The sequence below is a fragment of the Camponotus vicinus genome, unplaced genomic scaffold, assembly GCF_025532165.1.
Source record: "Camponotus vicinus isolate PSW18456_S1 unplaced genomic scaffold, iyCamVici1.0 SCAF_13, whole genome shotgun sequence".
NCBI lineage: Eukaryota > Metazoa > Arthropoda > Insecta > Hymenoptera > Formicidae > Camponotus > Camponotus vicinus.
Genome location: NW_028141949.1, coordinates 2,132,485 through 2,149,809, shown reverse-complemented (window position 1 = coordinate 2,149,809; position 17,325 = coordinate 2,132,485). Strand labels below are relative to the sequence as shown.

Genomic DNA, 17,325 nt, shown 5'->3' with positions numbered 1-17,325 from the left:
CTTTTCTTTTTTTCTAACATTTTTTTTTTAATTTTTAAAATAAATTTAATATAACATGTATGTAGTACATATAAACAAAACTAATAAACTGTAAATGACAAGATTAGTATAAATTAAGTATAAAAAAAGCATTATTAAGTAATAAAAAATAAGTAGTAAATAACATTAAATAACAAAAATGATATTAAATAATAAAAATAATAATATTTTGTACTAAATAGGTAGTATTATTGAGCTGTATAAAATATGTAAATAACAATAGAAATTAGTCTATTCTATTAAAGATATAGAAGCATACAAGGTACAAACAAATTAAAAATGTTATAAAAATTAATACAATGATCCCTATACTCATTTTATGAAATTTCTTATTCATAAATTGTTAGAAAATATTGCAAAATGTAGAAATACACTTATATGTTTAATGCAACAATTTGATTGCACTAGTAAATATATATAATTCCATACATAAAAATAAAAATTATAAAAATATCTCTATATAATGTAAATATGTGCATAAAAATAATATTTAATCGTTCTTATATAATAATATTTAATCGTTAATATTGAAAGCATAATCCTAAATATATTCAATAATTCTTGAAAAGAATTTATGTTAAGAAATTCGTTGTATGTATTATCTGATTTTTATAAAATTAGTTATGATACAGATTATATTTTCATTAATTTGCATATGTTCATTCTATGAGGAGTGGGGTGTATATATATATCTGTACAAAGTCTATCTTTGTATATGGATTAGTATGATACATTTATCAACAATAATTTTCTCTCAATTGTAGATGATAAGTTATATAAACTTGTTACTGTCTCTTATAAATAATTCTCTTATCAAATGGAAAGTTAAGAAGTGCAAATAGTTCTAAAACTGACTTAAGATAGCATCTGAATTATCATCTTTTTCTGCACATTGTATACTATTCAATGAATGAACATTGATCTCTTCACTCTTTATCTTGACTACTATGATATTTTGACGAAACAAATAATTATGATATATATAGTTAAATGTCGATTAAATTTTCTTATGAAATACTAATATATGCAAAAGAATACAAAAATAAACTTAATAGCATTTACATAAACCAATTTATCTACAAAAAGTCATTTAAACGTTAAGAACTATTAAGTAAGTTTTTTTCAATATTTATATGATTTGAGCAGTAAAAGTCATACAATCCTACTGTTTCAATACACTTGTATATAAAACAACTTTGCTAAGACACGATCGGTTCGCGTGAATGGTTAACAGATCCCTCAGATGTTGTGCACAAAATATGCGCAAGAATTCCAAGCGCACCGCCTAGAACAAAGCGAACAAAGTTGTTGCCGGCTAGAGGTCCCAGAACGTAAAGTCCTTTTGTTGGTGCCTTGATCACCTCGTATGTGAAATCATCAATTTCGATCGGATTTGATTTACTGTCAATCGGTTTGTCCGCAAGTTTACCCAATCCTACACCATTATGTTCCAAGTAGAATAAATCTGGTTTATATCCTAAAATGAAATTATTCAATACACATATTACATCCTGTGAACTTCACAATTTTTTCATTCGTAAATATTATATCTTATATGTCAATAGTTTTTTAAATAAAAGTTCTATCAAAACATAGAAAAAATGATCTTTTTATTTATTTCCTCCCCAAAACTTTTTTTGCTTTGTCTACTATGATTTTTTCCTATTGATAATTTCCTCGTTTCATATTTTATTTAGAAAATTTATTGATTTACACTTATATAATAATTATAATTATTTATAATAACAACAATATAAGTAATTTAGCATTTTAATATGTTTCAATTTTTAATTTTTTAAGATTATTTCAAGATTATTTATATTATATTAATATATATAATAGATATATTATTTCAAGATATATTATTATATTATTCAATATATATTAATATTAGTTATGATATGCAAGAAAAATAATTATACTATATGAAAATTCCGAAAAAAATGATCTTGAAAAGAAAATTCTTTACATCATATACTTTTTTAGAAATCAATTCAAATTGCATTTAAAATATTTTTTCATATTGTTAGAGATAAAGAAATAATTAAGTGCCTGTTTCTATTGAGACATTTGATACATATTTACCGATAAGTATAGCCGCAATAGATACTTCGAACGTGTGCAGCTGACCGTCTGGAGCGGAAAAGGTAACTGTCCTTCTCGTATTCATGTTTTCGTCCTTCTCATCGAGTCTGACGAGCGTGTATCCCGGCAGTGATTTATACAGAGGATAATTTGTACCTCCATCAGCCATCATCTCGTATACCTTGTGGTATTCCGGATATATAGAATTCGGCAGCCATTGCAATCGATCGTAACTAGTAGTTATCTTCTCGGCGGTTTCCTTGCTCCATTCATTCGATGAATTGCGGAACGCGTGCAACACGGGTACCCCTCGAAAACGTGCGGCCATAATCGCATCGGCTGCACTCAGACCAGCTCCAACTACTAACACCGGTTGCATCTGCTCATCGGTCGAATCTACGATTAGCAATTTCTCAATTAAGACAACAAATCGAAAATTATATAATTCGCGAATAAATAAGTCGATTGAGTGATCGCGAAAAAGAAGATCTATCTTGTGATTACATACCACGTTCATTGACCAAACGTCCTAATCGCGTTTCAAGATCATTGAGATCATGCGTCACCCAGTCGGGATACGTATTTTCCCCCGGAATGCTTAAGTGATTAGACAAGTCGGTCGTACCAGTCGCAAGAACCGCTCTTTTGCACCGATATCGAAATCGCTTCCCATTTTTGTTTTCGTATCCGTCCACGATCCAATTGTATCCTCCCTCACTCTCGGGTGAGTCTGACTCCGATCTTACTGAAGTAACTGTAGTCCCGCTAAAACACGAATCGCTTTTGTGAAATTTCGCGTCGTCGTGTCATATAATAACAGATTCATCCTCCTTTAAATACGTACCATCGAAAGTATTGATTCAAGCCTTTTCTGCGCACGTAGTCCTTATAATAAGCAGCTACAGTGCCTACGGAAATCCGACTAGACGCTTTGCAAACGCTTAACTTTTCCGGCCGCGTATACATATCTCTTGCCGCGGTTAAAACCGACTCTTGTAATTGTTTCGCCTCGATAAGTTTCTCCCAATGCCTCAGATCCAGATCGGGGAGAGACATCCATCGACTCAGACTGAGAGTCAGCACATTAGGATCCATAGTCTAGAGATAATCGTGTTAAACAAACTTGATAGACATTTGCTAAGAATAAAGCTAAAAAAATATATATTTAGTCTTACTCTATCTTTCTTATCTATCAAGACTTATTTATATTTTACTTCGCACAGAAAGAAATCTGTATCTATTATAGAAATTATACAAAAACGAAAGAAATGTCATATTCGAAATGGCACGTACTTGCCAGGAGCCACCGGGTTGGCCCTTGCCAAGGACAACGTGATCCACGATTCTATGCTCGGGATACTCGTCGGCGGACCGCCAATCGAGGAGCGAGGCCACATCAAGGCCGGCGTCGACGCATGGATGCTGCAGATGGTCCATGAGAAGGGCCAACGGTCGACCACCGCCTCTGCCCTCGATGCCGGCTGACAGGCATTCGAGTTTGCAACGTGTGCTGCGCGCCAGACTTCCTCCCTGTGTTTTGCCGACACCAGACTTGCCGCATTGATGTCGATTGTTGGCGACCGTATCATCCGAGCGCGCATCGCGGTCTTCGCTACCGGTATTTGCCATGCAGAACCGCAATCGCGCCGTCAGCATATCGTCACCAGGATGAGGTTCGCCAGTATAATAAGGCCAATTGCCCGCGAGCATGTACGATAGGCATATTCCACTGGGGCCGTTTCCTGAGGATCGAAGAAGATTGTGAAAAATCGTATAATGTTTTCAAAAAGCCTGACAAATATATTATAAGTCAATTTCTATTTTAGAGAAATCTCTTTTTTACTTATTTGCCTTGAGTTTTTATGTGTTCACGCGCTATCTTAACGCTTAATCTTAGAATAGAGGATTCTAATAAATATTAATTTCAAACATTGGTGATAGAGAAAAAATTTCTCAACCTAGCATAAAATTTGCATATAATGTATGTGTATAAAATGTATAAAAGAAATTTTCAAAATGCTGGAAAAAATTAAGAGCGATTTTAAAATATAAAGATAAATATATTTTATATTTCTTTCATTCAATCTATCAAGATATTAGAGATAATATTCTGAAAGATATATTATTATTCCATTATTATTTTTGTATCCTTTTTATTAATTAGTTATTAAATAATCATCTATTGTGTCATGAAATAAAGTTCGAAAACATTTCGTATATTTACCTATGATAACAACATCTTTATAAATGACATCATTATCGTCGATTTTAAATCCGTTCTGCATTTTTTCCTTTTTTTCGCGTTTCTGATGTAAACAGTCTTACTGCGATTCACACTCGTTGGTCTATTCGAGTGCTGTAAAAAGAATTAAAAAATGATTATTTTACTACAAACACGGTTGCACACTACGGTTGCATAATATCTCATATATGGCATTTTAATAGCACCATCAGCACAAGATTGCAGAGTAATAAGATAGTCGAGTCTACATTTTTCTTGATTCCGAGACTAATCTGTAGTTGCGACATTTTCAAGATATCATATTTGTAACTAGCAAGAGGTTTATCGTTATGCGATGTTATTTTTTTCCACGTAATATTCCATAATTTGACACAAAAATATATGATAAACTAGTGAACATATGATATATTTTAATGATACAATGATTAATAAGTAATAAATGATTAAGTAATGATTTTTAATAACTCTTATCAATTTGTAATAAAACAATAAATAAAATATACAAATAAAATGTACAACGCAATATAAAAAAATATTTGTAACAATCCCTTCATAATTTCATAAGTAATATAAATTACGAATTCGTAAATCATAATCAAATCTTTTTTCAATTACTAATATATGAATTATATTACATACATTTTCAATTAGATATTAATAATTGAAAAAAAGAGACAAACTATGCATGTTATGAGATATTTTGTACATTAATCTATTGTACTACGTAAAAAAAGCCAATAAAATGAAAGAGATGCCTCTCTTATATTTTTAATAACGTTGTGGTTTATAAATATATCGTCATAATCAATGATAATCAGGAATATTCGCTACAATTAATGGAAACATCGTTGTGTCATAATGAGGAATTTTATGAATCGTAATTTATGAATCGTAATTTATAAATCGAACATATCGATCAGATGTCGGAAGTACGAGATCTCGAAGATAAACGATGATTAAGCCATAAAATAAAAGTTGTAACCTTCGTTCTCGTAAGCGACCTTCGCTGGCAGCGTGTTTTCTATTCCTCTTAATTGGTCTACTCAATATAATGATCATTAATTAACATAATTATGGTATAAATCTTCTTGCCGATCGAGAATAAAAACATTCTAGTTACCCGATAAAGAGCCTTTCAAAAAAAAGAATATAAAAAAAGATACGCCAAAAAATAAACTCAAAAAATTAACAAATAAAAATAAAAATGTGTACACATATATACTATGTAGAGAGATATAAAAAAATATAATAATTATAATAAATATAATCTACTGAAATAGTAAAGAATAAATATAATAGTATAATAGAAATTAAATTTGTATTCGTTCACATTTGCAAATGATTCACGAAATTTCATGAAATCGTTGAAAACAGCGTAGTTAGGATGCATATTCGTTATATATACACGATTAAGATCCATTTATGTGCATAACTTGTTCCCGTCATTACCCGTCTCTTCTACTTGACATAATCTACTCCACAAATAAACTAAGGGACGTCTCGTTAATTTGTACCGTGTACTACCATGATCCACTTTTATTATGACGCTTATGGGTTAAGAATAGAGCATCATCGCGTATTCATGAAGATCGTCAGCCGAGACAAGAATTGACAGTGGTCCAACATAGATTTCAGATTCTGTATCCGTAAGATTATCACATTGTTGAACAAATTTCTACGCGATAAACAGCCTAAAACGGCTGGAATATATATTTTTATGGAATGAAAAATTTTTGAGAGACGATTGCAAAAAATGCTGAGGAATGAAAGTGAAATCGCGTATACATGTATAACGGAAATGAAAAATATGCAGCACAAAACATCGTTTATTTCCATTTATCAGATCCACGCGTGTGTTCCATTAAGGTGAAAAGATTTTTATCGAATTTCGCAGAAGAATACGGAAAAATCTTATCGCGAAAAATCAAAGATGCAATTATTGTATGCGACATCGATCGATATAGTTGACACTAGTGTGAGAGATTTTCTTAGTTGACAATGAGCCATTATTCGCAGCGCGAACAAATATTTGCGATCGATATTTACATACTCATATCACCGAAGTAGAAGCGATACTTTACTATTTGTTGCATTTTGCGCGAACCTGGAAATCAATGAACATCGACAATATAATTCACATATCTTCGTAAAAATATCACGTAAAAAAATACTATTATCGAAAAACAATTATTAGATTAAAAAAATTATTATCGTTAATGAATCGTTATCTATAACGAATGGGGCAATACCCTATCGATACTCATCTCGATGTAAACATTAATAGCATTATCTCACTCAAACCAGATTTGCGGGAATTCCATTTCCAGATCATTCACAAATATTTAGAATTTAATATCTGCAATATATATCAAAGCTCTTGATATTTTTATCACTGTTATCATTATGGAATAGTTGCCTCACTAAATTAAATAAATAATAAAGTTATCAGTATATGACGCAATAAAGTGAGGATATAAATTTTTTTTTAATAGACACATTTTTCGCAATTTTTTCCCGTTTGTAATTTTAATTTATTACTTAAATATCGGAAGCGTGGGTTGAAAAAATATGAAATGGAACAAAAAAGAACTTCAAAGTCCGTTAAAATTGTGAAATATGTAAGGACGCTATGTATTATATTAACGATCGCGGACTAAGTCGATAAGTTACATATCTGAATGCCTCTTTTTGCGAGGTATGTATAAGTACAAAGTAATGTCTTCGCATTGAAGTCAACTGGTCACAATTGCTCTATATATATATATACACACACACACACACACACACACACACACACACACAGCGTCATATATATATATATAGCGTATATCTAGTTTACGCGCATATTGTTATATTTATAAAGAATCTACATAAATTTTTATAAAATCGTTAAGATTTTAATTATGTATTGTATATCCAATGTTGTATAAAATAAAAATTTATATATTGTAAATATATTATAAATTATTATATAAAAATTAAACATTATATTATAAAAATTAAATATTCTATATTATAAATATATTATATAAAAATTTGATTATGTATCTTACATTTAGTAAAAGTTATGAAAACTAAACTATATAAATATTAATGCGGAATTAATTATACGGGAACTTTTTTATAGAACTTTTTTATAGGACGGAAACAGAATTTAGTCATATCTGATATTTAATATTTTATCTATATTTTTAATTTTGTGATCTCATATATCTAAATATGTCAAAAGCTGTATAAATATTGGAATATGGGAGTGCTATCTTAAAGAGGCGTGATATTCGATATTATAAACAAGATACACACAAACACGTAGCTAAACTCGAAAATCGTTAAATTTATCACGTCTGGTATTATATAATACATACAATTATACGATTTTGTAATGCAAAATGCAAGTATCTTCACGACGTCGTAAACAGGTGCGTTTATAGATACATATATTTATACTATGTAGTCCAATAAAATTCTAACGTCGGCGCTTCACATAGCATCTTCTATTCTTAATCAAAGGTTATTATTCGCACTAGAAGGTTGATTCTCTTTTTCTCTCTCTCTCTCTCTCTCTCTCAAAACAAGATGTTGAACTGATCAATCAATGAGTTATTAATTTTAGTACGAGATGGCTTGATGTTTTGTGTACTTGATGTTTGTGTATCAAATACTAAATATCACTAATTTCTACGTTTCGCGACATTTACAAGATTTACATTAACCCTGCGAGAAACACTAATCAAGGCGAGTGAGAAAGACTAACGTATTAGAGATTAAGTATTCTCATACGATAAGTTTACAGAAAATCAAATTTTTCCTCACAGATAACCACGCATACATAAGTTAGAAATAAGAATATGTTTTTCTCTAAAGCCACATATCTTTATCTCTAAAGTAATATATCACGCAGTGTATACCGGTCTGTTGTACCATCTTTTTCCTCCTGATTCTATCGGACTCTCTTTCTTCTTTCGTTTTCTTCTTTTTTTCGCATAAGCCTTGAATTCCAAAGAAAGCAAATAAAAGAATGCGTCCAAGTCCAGTGGTTTTAACTTGGGTAAGTCAGTCACGAAGTATATTTTGCCAGTTCCAACTTTTGACCACCATCTTCAGAATGATAATCTTGGAACTGCCGTCAACTCGAATCAACTTGACAGAATTTTTTTCGTCTTTTTTTGATGACATTTCGCAATTTTATATAACATATTAAGAAGTTATTATGTTATATCTAGAACACAATCTCCTTTTTTAAATCGTCATAAAGTTATCCGAGGACACTTTTAAGATTATCCTTCTCTAAAATTTAGAAAATTCTATTCCAATTATCTATTTATCAATATTTATTTTGTAAACAATTACAAAATTAGATTATCTATATTATATTTAAGATATGTGACAATTTATTAATATATTGTTCAATAAGATATCCATTTTGCTTATGAAACATGTACGTCGCACGAAAAGTTATCAATTATTAGATTAAAGTTATTAGTCTTAAATTAAATTGATTAATATTGCAAAATTGAGATATTATGTGTTTTTCTTTAGCTCTAATAAAAAACATTAATGATAAATACTGAGCGGTACTGATCTAACTCTATTTTAAAAATTTTATGTTGATAAACATTTCTGAGAAATAGCTGTTATACAAAATTGACGTTCTTCGAAATTATAAAAGAGATCTTAATATAAGCGTAATTTGATTAATTCTACCGTTGTTATCTTGTTAAGAGATATAAACTACTCGGATATCATACTAAGAAAAAATGATAAATAAAGCTTACAACTGCCTCTAAATATGAAGCTAGTTTGATACAATCATTTATTTTATATCATAGCCTCTTAGATAATTTTTAGATATATAAAAGATTTTGTGGAAAACATTAAAATTCTTCTTTGATTTTCAATTAACAAGTTGTTATTCAATTTATTTGGAATTCAAATATATATGTAAACGAAAACAATATAAATCGATGAAAAATATTTGTTTGCGATTGCCGATATTTATTTCATCCTGCAAGTAAATTAATGAGTGCCATTAACTTTACTAATAATAAATAAATTATAGTCGACATTCTTAATTTTTGAATGCAACGATTAAATGTATTTAGGATATTAATATGTGCTAATATTAATTACTTGCTATATACTTAAATAAAATAAATGCATGTTTAATGATATGTTGATCATCACAAAAAAAATATATCGATGATAAGTGGAAATATATGAGCATTTTTAGAATAATATGAACGTATTGCACGATACATTCTGAAAAATCTAGATATGTCGATTTCTATCAAATGCACGTTGTAAATAAACATTAATTCGTAATATTTTTAGTGAATCGTCAGGTGGACAAGGTTCACTAAAAATGATCTATGTGAAAACCGTCAGCTCTTATTTGCCACATCAATTATCTCAGCGTTTAACCCGTGTTATGATGGGTTAACTTACACAAATTCGCCCGCGGTATATTAATCATGATGTTATACAATTATTACGTTCATTAATCCAATATAAACGTGACTCTAACGCCTATGACGGTTACGCCATTCTTGTACATAATTTTAATTATTATATTTTAATTTAATATTATAATTTTAATTATAATATTCTCCATTCGCGTTTAAATATTAGCCAGTGAACAATAAATCACACTGGTCAATAATCTCCATATTAATTTCTTTTTAAATTAGATGAATGAAATAAGGAAATCTGGTAAAAAAATTTTCTTTTTTCTTTTTTTGCAAATTATCAATTAAAAAATATGACAATGTCGATATATTTACTTTAATTAAAATTACAATATCTCTTTCTAATAATTTTATATCTGTATATATTGACATTATCATATTTTTTAATTGATAATTTGTAAAAAAAGAAAGAAAGAAAATTTGTTCACTAGATTTCCTTATTTCATTCATCTAATACTATTTTCATATGAATTCACTTTTTTACGAGTTCCTTGATATCTTTTATTTCACGTATCACTGTTTTATGGATCTTTTTCTCTGCAGAAGACAAAAAAGTTATCGAATCTTTCTTTGCGCATATAAATTCCATAAAAATGTCATCTCAAATTACGGTCAATGGCAAAAGTAAGTAATACTTCGCGGAATTTCACGCAGCATATGTAGTTACACTTTTGTTACCGAGATCGATAGTTATGTAACGCACGATAGTTATGTTTGCTACATCCGTCTTTTACAGCGTACAAAATGTATTATTATGTCGCTGTAATTTCGCAACATGAATCAGCAGAATTCGTAAAATATTCGTATCTCGCCATATTGTAAATACATTATTCAAATTCATGCTTCAATCGGAAAGATGCAGATTGAAAACTTCATTACATTATGTATTTATCTATTTTTTGTTTATTTTTCACTTATCAATTTAAGTAGATTTAGAAAATTTTATTGTTCTCGCACTAAATAATAAAATAATAATTATTAAAAATTTATTTGCATATTTATTTTATTTTATCGATGTCAAATATAATATTCTATATTAATATGATATTATATCATATATTTAAAAGATACTTTTTATCATATCATATATTTAAAAGATATTTTTTATCATGTCATATATTTAAAAGATACTTTTTTACATAATCCAGAAAATTAGTCATGGTCTTTTTTTATTCCAGACAATATCTTGCTCTTATTAAACAATGACTTATATATTCTATCATTCGATTGTAATTAATAAGTATTTCAAAATACTTGAGACCGCACGATTTATCGCGAAAGTAAATTAAAACTAGGATGAGAAGTTACAATTAATTTGATAATTTTATTACGTAACAAATCCGATAAATCTCGAGTTTGAGATTAATTCTTTTTTGCAAGTCACCGTTTGTTCTCACATCTAAGAATGTATTACTCATTACTGTGCAACTATAACTACACTTTCGTAAAGACTAGTGTGAAATGTAAATCTTGTTTGAGTTCTGATAAATAAATAAAATTATATAAATCATATTCAAAGTATTTACAATGTTAATTTTTTGACGAAAATTTCTTACGCGAACATTTTTTGAGTATTTACATCTTTTGAGTATTCGTCAATATCAATGAATTAAAATACACGCGCAATTAAATTATACTATCCAGATAAATTTATACCAGCCGGTCGTTGGCTTTATAATGAAACTAAGATACTGAGATCAAAATGAGATCAAAATGAGATTACGATTATATACAATTTCGCAATTTTTAGAAATTAAAAAAAAATACATCATGACGTATATGGTTATATGACAGATAATGCGTTTTATTTTTATCGATATCACTCGATTTATTTTTATCGATATTGTGAAATATTAACTTAAGATATATGTATAATATCAAATTTGTTATCAATATCACTATAATATTTGAGAGTACTGATTAAAATATTAATAATTATAAAATCGAATTTTCAATTTCGTATTTAATGTTAATACTGATATCTCGTATATTTAATGTTAATACTGATATCTCGCCAATTTAAATATACGATCGATTTAATTATAATGATTAATTGTAATGTTAATTATCATTCTAGCCAGATTAAGCGCATCCGTTCTGACTTTTCCATTTTGAAAAAGTTCTCAGGTGGATAATTGATGAATTACATGTCATCGCATGCTTCATTCGATGCATCGACAATTGCGTCACCTATACACTATATCAAAAAGAATGCATGTGATTAAAATTATGCTGTGAGAGCGGGATTTTTCTGTCTGAAAGAAATTTTTTAACGATAATTCAATCTCTAGTATCCACCTAACAATATCCATCAATCGGATTGCATATAATTGTAATAATGTTTGCGCAATACGACATAAGTAAACAGATGACAAATTGGAGCGGCATTTTCTACCATTACGATATTAATCCCAAAGGGCAAAGGTAAACTTATAACGTGTATGCGCAACTATTGAAATAGGATCTATGAAAAAAGCAATTTTTAATTGAATAAAATTTTAATTCTGAGGTAATTTTTCAAATTATTCAATAAAAATATATAAAAAGAGAATTTTAAATTTATATATTTACTCATAAATTAGAATTTAATAAATTTTCAAATTTGAAAAACAGATTTTCTCTGTCATGTTTCTTAAGATAAATTATATAAATTCAAAAAGTTTCTTCGATATTCAATTTGCGTCACGCGAATCGCAAAGATCTTAAAAAGTTTCGCGACGTATGCGTAACACGTTTTTCCTATTTCCCTTTTATTTTCCAACCGTCAATCATACTGTCATTTTGTACCTTCTTCGATATTCAGACGGATATAATTGCAGATCGATAAAACAAATAAATTACTATTCAACATGGTCGTTTTCACATGGGAACGTCAAAAGAATCCCACGCATAAAAGCCCTTTAAAAAATGGCAAAAAAGAATGAAAAAAGACTTTGGAGAGAGATATATATGATTATCGCACCTGTTCCTTTCGAGAAGGGCGTTTCGTCTTATCCGTTTTATTCGCCGTTTTTCTTGCTGCTCGTCGACACTGTAACTGATAATCGAAGAATGCACAACTTTGTCGATCAACGAAGATTCCCGAAGCGCAAAACGAAGCTGCTCCTCACCCGGCGACGGTCGGCGTCGTACTAAAGCGATCGCGCGTGGCGCGCACGCTTTTTCCGCGGAAGCGGACGCGTATGTGAAGGCCGCGCGATGAATGGCGATTTCACGAGGTAGTTCAGCCGCGAGATATTAATCCTATCATGACGGTACGACCGTCATGGTACGATGCGTTTGCGGCACAACTTTCCTATAATTAGTAGTTTCTGCATTCTAGAATCAATCAAAAGGAAATATAAAAATATGATAAAGAAAAAGAGATGATCATACTTTATAGAAGTTATTATAAAGATGTAAATATATTAATTTATAATGATTAATATATAATATATATGCATTATATATATATAACATATATAAGTTATATAATTATTCTTCAATAAACTTAGCGAACTACTTGACAAATAATTATAAATGAAAAATATCTACACGTAAGCGTAGATGTCTTATCTATTACGTAATTAATTTTTATCTAAGTTATTAGTGATAACGTGACAGTCAGAAAGTAACACGTCATTAATATATAGTACTAAATAGTAAAAAAACTATTTTCTTTTTCATTAGGATAACTTCATTGAGATGTGAAACAAATATCAAAAGAGTTAATGTATTCGTCTTGACTACGGTTCATTATTTCTAATTGATGCCGATCAAGTAATTTTGATGATACGTAAGCAAAAAAGAAACTTATTGCGATGTATTTCTCTAGACACAATCATATTTCTGCCCAGTTACAATGTTACATTGCGACTATCTTTTTTTCTACATAACATTTATACGTATTGGTCGTTTCTTATCGATTTAAGCTATCCACATACGACATCGATAAAAAGATAGCCGAGACAAACGGTATTAAAAGTTAAATAGCATCACCCTTACACAGCGCCCCATTTTTTTCTGTAACCTAGAAGAAAAATTGCACTTAAGTATAACTTTGATTTTCAATATTGAATTTCTCTGTAATTAAATTTGTGAATTAATTATTATCTTATTAAAGCGATCAAAATGAATTAAAACGAATAAAAAATAATTAATGAAATTGCGATAATTATTTACATTCCTAAAAATTTTTTTAATAAAAGTTAGTTTCTGAATATCAAAAGTATACTTATATAATATGAAATTATATTGATAAATATACTTACATAATATCAAATCATATTGTTATATTGATATAATAATTAAAACGTAAAAGAGATATACGAGAGATAAGAGCTTGCGATTCTTTTTTTCGCAACAAAAAAATATTCTTTTATATCGTAAACCTTTAAATATCTTAAAGTAAACTTTTACAGTTAATTTTAAAAGCAAATTTTTTACAATTAATGTAAATTAAATTTAATTATAATATAATTATATTAATGAATTACAATTGTATTCTATAACAGAAAAAATAGGTGAGATATATGCATAAACAAAATTTGTTATATATATATAATTTTATATAAAATAAGATTTATATGATAAGATTTATATGATATTATTATAATACTTTTTATATGATAAGATAAAAACTGTAAATTGAAATTATATAAAAATATATATTAATATAAGTTTCAGAAAAATTAATAAAATTTAATAACTTTCTTCGGATGTAAATCAAGCAAATATCAGGATATTTTCATTCCATCGTGCTTTCAAGTATGTTCGATCACACAAAGTTATCAAATTAGCAGGATGTTTAAGTATTTCTTTTAGTATCTTAACGAGCAAATTAACCAAATTATGGAATTAAAAAAAGATGTCTGAAAAGAAGAGAAAAAAAGTACATTGTCATTGTGGTCATTATTGCAGTTACAGCAAACATATTATTCTAACTAATAACATGAATGGAAATATAATTTGAAGTGCTAATCAATTTTGTTTATGAAACAAGTTTTTGATTTAGCATTTTTTAATTACCGAACATTTCAATCATAAAGTTGCTACCATGATTCCATGATGATTCTTATGTTACGTGATAAATATGATATGGCATTAAAACATCGGTTTTTGTTTATAAACAACGCCGATAAACTTGAACAATTTAAACAAACAACATCAAGCCAAATTAAATCGAAATAATTTGCGTAAAATCTGTAATAACTTGATAACTTGATAACTTTTATCGTAGAAATTTAACAATCACTGATCGCGAAAATATCTCAAAAAAAAATTTAATTTATTAATTTCTCCTTCTCACACGAGCTATAAATAAAAAATAAAACCGAATAATTTCTTCGTGCGTAATTTCTAACTATTATTTAGTTGCTAATTTAATCAATCAATTTATTAACTCAAACAGATTTTTTTCTCGTAATATATACTTGTATTAACTTGAATCTTACTCTGTGCTCTCTAATTACGTAATAAGATATATTTAATTTTACATATGTATAAATAATGCTTATGAACGCAAAGTTGCTCTTGCTGTCGTAATGAATTATTTCCAGATAATATGAAAAATGATGTAACGTTAGTAAAACTGTCATATGGAAGAGCCGTTTATATTCCGAAATTAGAACAACTGCACATATATATACATATATACATATTCAACGCGCGCGCAGTAAAATATTCAATTACTATCTAGCAGATATATATCTTGATTCGCTATTCCTGATTCTGATGTGCTTAAATTAAATTTCTTTTAAATGTGTTACGGACACTTCTTATTTATAATTTATTGCAAATAATAATAACCGGCAATTTTGCAATAAATTTAAATTTAAATTTCTTTTAAATGTAACAGACACTTCTTATTTATAATTTATTGCAAATAATAATGACCGGAAATTTTACAATAACTGATTGTTAAAATAATGTTCAATATCAAGTATCAAAAACTAAAAATACAATTTACATAATACATTGGATGCAGTCAGCAGAAAAAGCTGCTTTACAACTGTTGTAAAATTCGTGAGCCTAATTGGTGTATGCTCTTAGATTCAATCAAAATTAAGAGACATACACCAATCAGGCTTACAAATTTTACAACAGTTGCAAAGCAGCTTTTTCTGCTGAACGCAGCCATTGTTCAGTTAAAATCATGATGAGATCAATCGTATCGAATTTCTCATGGAATCGAATTATATGAGAATTGATTCTCACATACTCATCGGCATAAAAACGAGAGGAATCGGGTTACCTTAGCTTAAAGAAAAAAAGAAAAAAAAACTCATTCGCTTAATATTCTATTTCCCCTCCTCTTAATAAACGCGCGAGTACATATTACTCAATATAAAATTTATAATTATAGAGCAAAAACATCACAAGATTATGATTAACATTACAAGATTTATGATTATGATCCTATTATTCTTAATCCCACAAGCTTCACAAAACAATCCAAAAAATAAAACATCTGTCTAATAAAATATTCATACGTCATGCTTTCTATCAGAAAATTATTAAAAAGAAATTGTAAATCAAATTCGAAATTTTCGTATTTTTCTAAAAAAAGCAAACATATACATATCTCAAATTTCTACTTTTCATTTCGCATTTTTATTTTTTTTATTTTTAATTTATCTTTCCCTTTTTATCTTTTTAGACACTGTTTGTTTATTTTATTGTATTGTCCATTTGTGCTTTCTTTTATAATTTGTATATATAAGCATTTTTTATTTTTCTTTACATGATCACTTCTATGAGTTAGTTCTGCTAATAAGCTACTAGTTAATAATAATATAAATTTTACTAATTATTAATTATGCAAGTTATATCGTGGTATTTGACCTCTCCCGACTAGTGAAACAATACCATACTTAATATATTAAAAGATTTATTATAAAACATAATTACCTGATCTATCCAGCATGTCGCGTCATCCCGTCTAATCCGGATTGCAGACTCTGATCCGATACGTCGCGCGGGGATTCCGCTGGACATTTGTGCCGCAAACATCTTCGGTGCGATTACCAGATTGAGGAAGGTGTTCGCATATCATGATGATAAAGAACCGTCAATCACTCGCGAAACGAGGGTCGCAATATTCACCTGGTGAACGCGCGTGGTCGCGATTACCCGCACGCGGTGGCGGCAGCGGCGGCTCGGTCAAGGTAAGATCAAAGTAATCCCTCTTTCTCTCTGGATCCTCTCGCGAGATCACGCGACGAACCTTGTTTTCGCTCTCGGGGAGAGGATGTACAACGAGAGCGTTTAAATTCCGAGACCGTCGTCGCCGACACACCTCGCCCCGGCCATCGATTTTCCGCTGCGGATTTTACGCGCGTCTCACCCCCAATGTGTAAATACATACTACCGAATGCGGCTTGAATATAGCCGCAAGCGCCGCATCGCCGCACGTCATCAGTTGGGTCTCCGCGCGCCCAGCTACATCTACCGGTGGAATTTGGTACTTCTTGCTCAAATCTGTTTTATCCACCCAACCTAACCTAATTCACGTGG

At 29.4% G+C, this 17,325-nt stretch overlaps 1 protein-coding gene across 5 annotated transcripts; it reads right to left on the bottom strand.

Annotated features, from left to right (window-relative positions):
• Positions 1-205: 205 nt before the first annotated feature.
• LOC145964479 (oxidative stress-induced growth inhibitor 1) lies at positions 206-17,192 on the bottom strand. 5 transcript variants are annotated; one of them, XM_083087282.1, is made up of 8 exons: positions 16,720-17,190; positions 12,794-13,149; positions 4,349-4,480; positions 3,418-3,866; positions 2,969-3,222; positions 2,633-2,889; positions 2,125-2,520; positions 207-1,516 (listed from the first exon to the last, which is right to left on the bottom strand). In XM_083087282.1, exons 3-8 carry the CDS (start codon positions 4,407-4,409, stop codon positions 1,239-1,241), a joined length of 1,695 nt encoding a protein of 564 aa, XP_082943408.1. In that variant the 5' UTR covers positions 4,410-4,480; positions 12,794-13,149; positions 16,720-17,190; the 3' UTR covers positions 207-1,238. The 5 variants fall into 5 exon arrangements, with proteins under 5 accessions (XP_082943411.1, XP_082943409.1, XP_082943410.1 ...); XM_083087286.1 differs by having other exon boundaries at positions 1,326-1,516; positions 2,150-2,520; positions 16,720-17,192; XM_083087285.1 differs by lacking the exon at positions 4,349-4,480 and having other exon boundaries at positions 206-1,516; positions 16,720-17,191.
• Positions 17,193-17,325: the final 133 nt, after the last annotated feature.

Bases quoted from the DNA above. Each gene is read 5' to 3' on its own strand.
- LOC145964479 (XM_083087283.1), bottom strand. From the start codon at position 4,409: ATGCAGAACGGATTTAAAATCGACGATAATGATGTCATTTATAAAGAT. The intron at 3,867-4,348 runs GTAAATATACGA...TTCGATCCTCAG, and splicing joins TAAAGATGTTGTTATCATAG to GAAACGGCCCCAGTGGAATA. The intron at 1,517-2,124 runs GTAAATATGTAT...ATTTCATTTTAG, and splicing joins TATTGCGGCTATACTTATCG to GATATAAACCAGATTTATTC.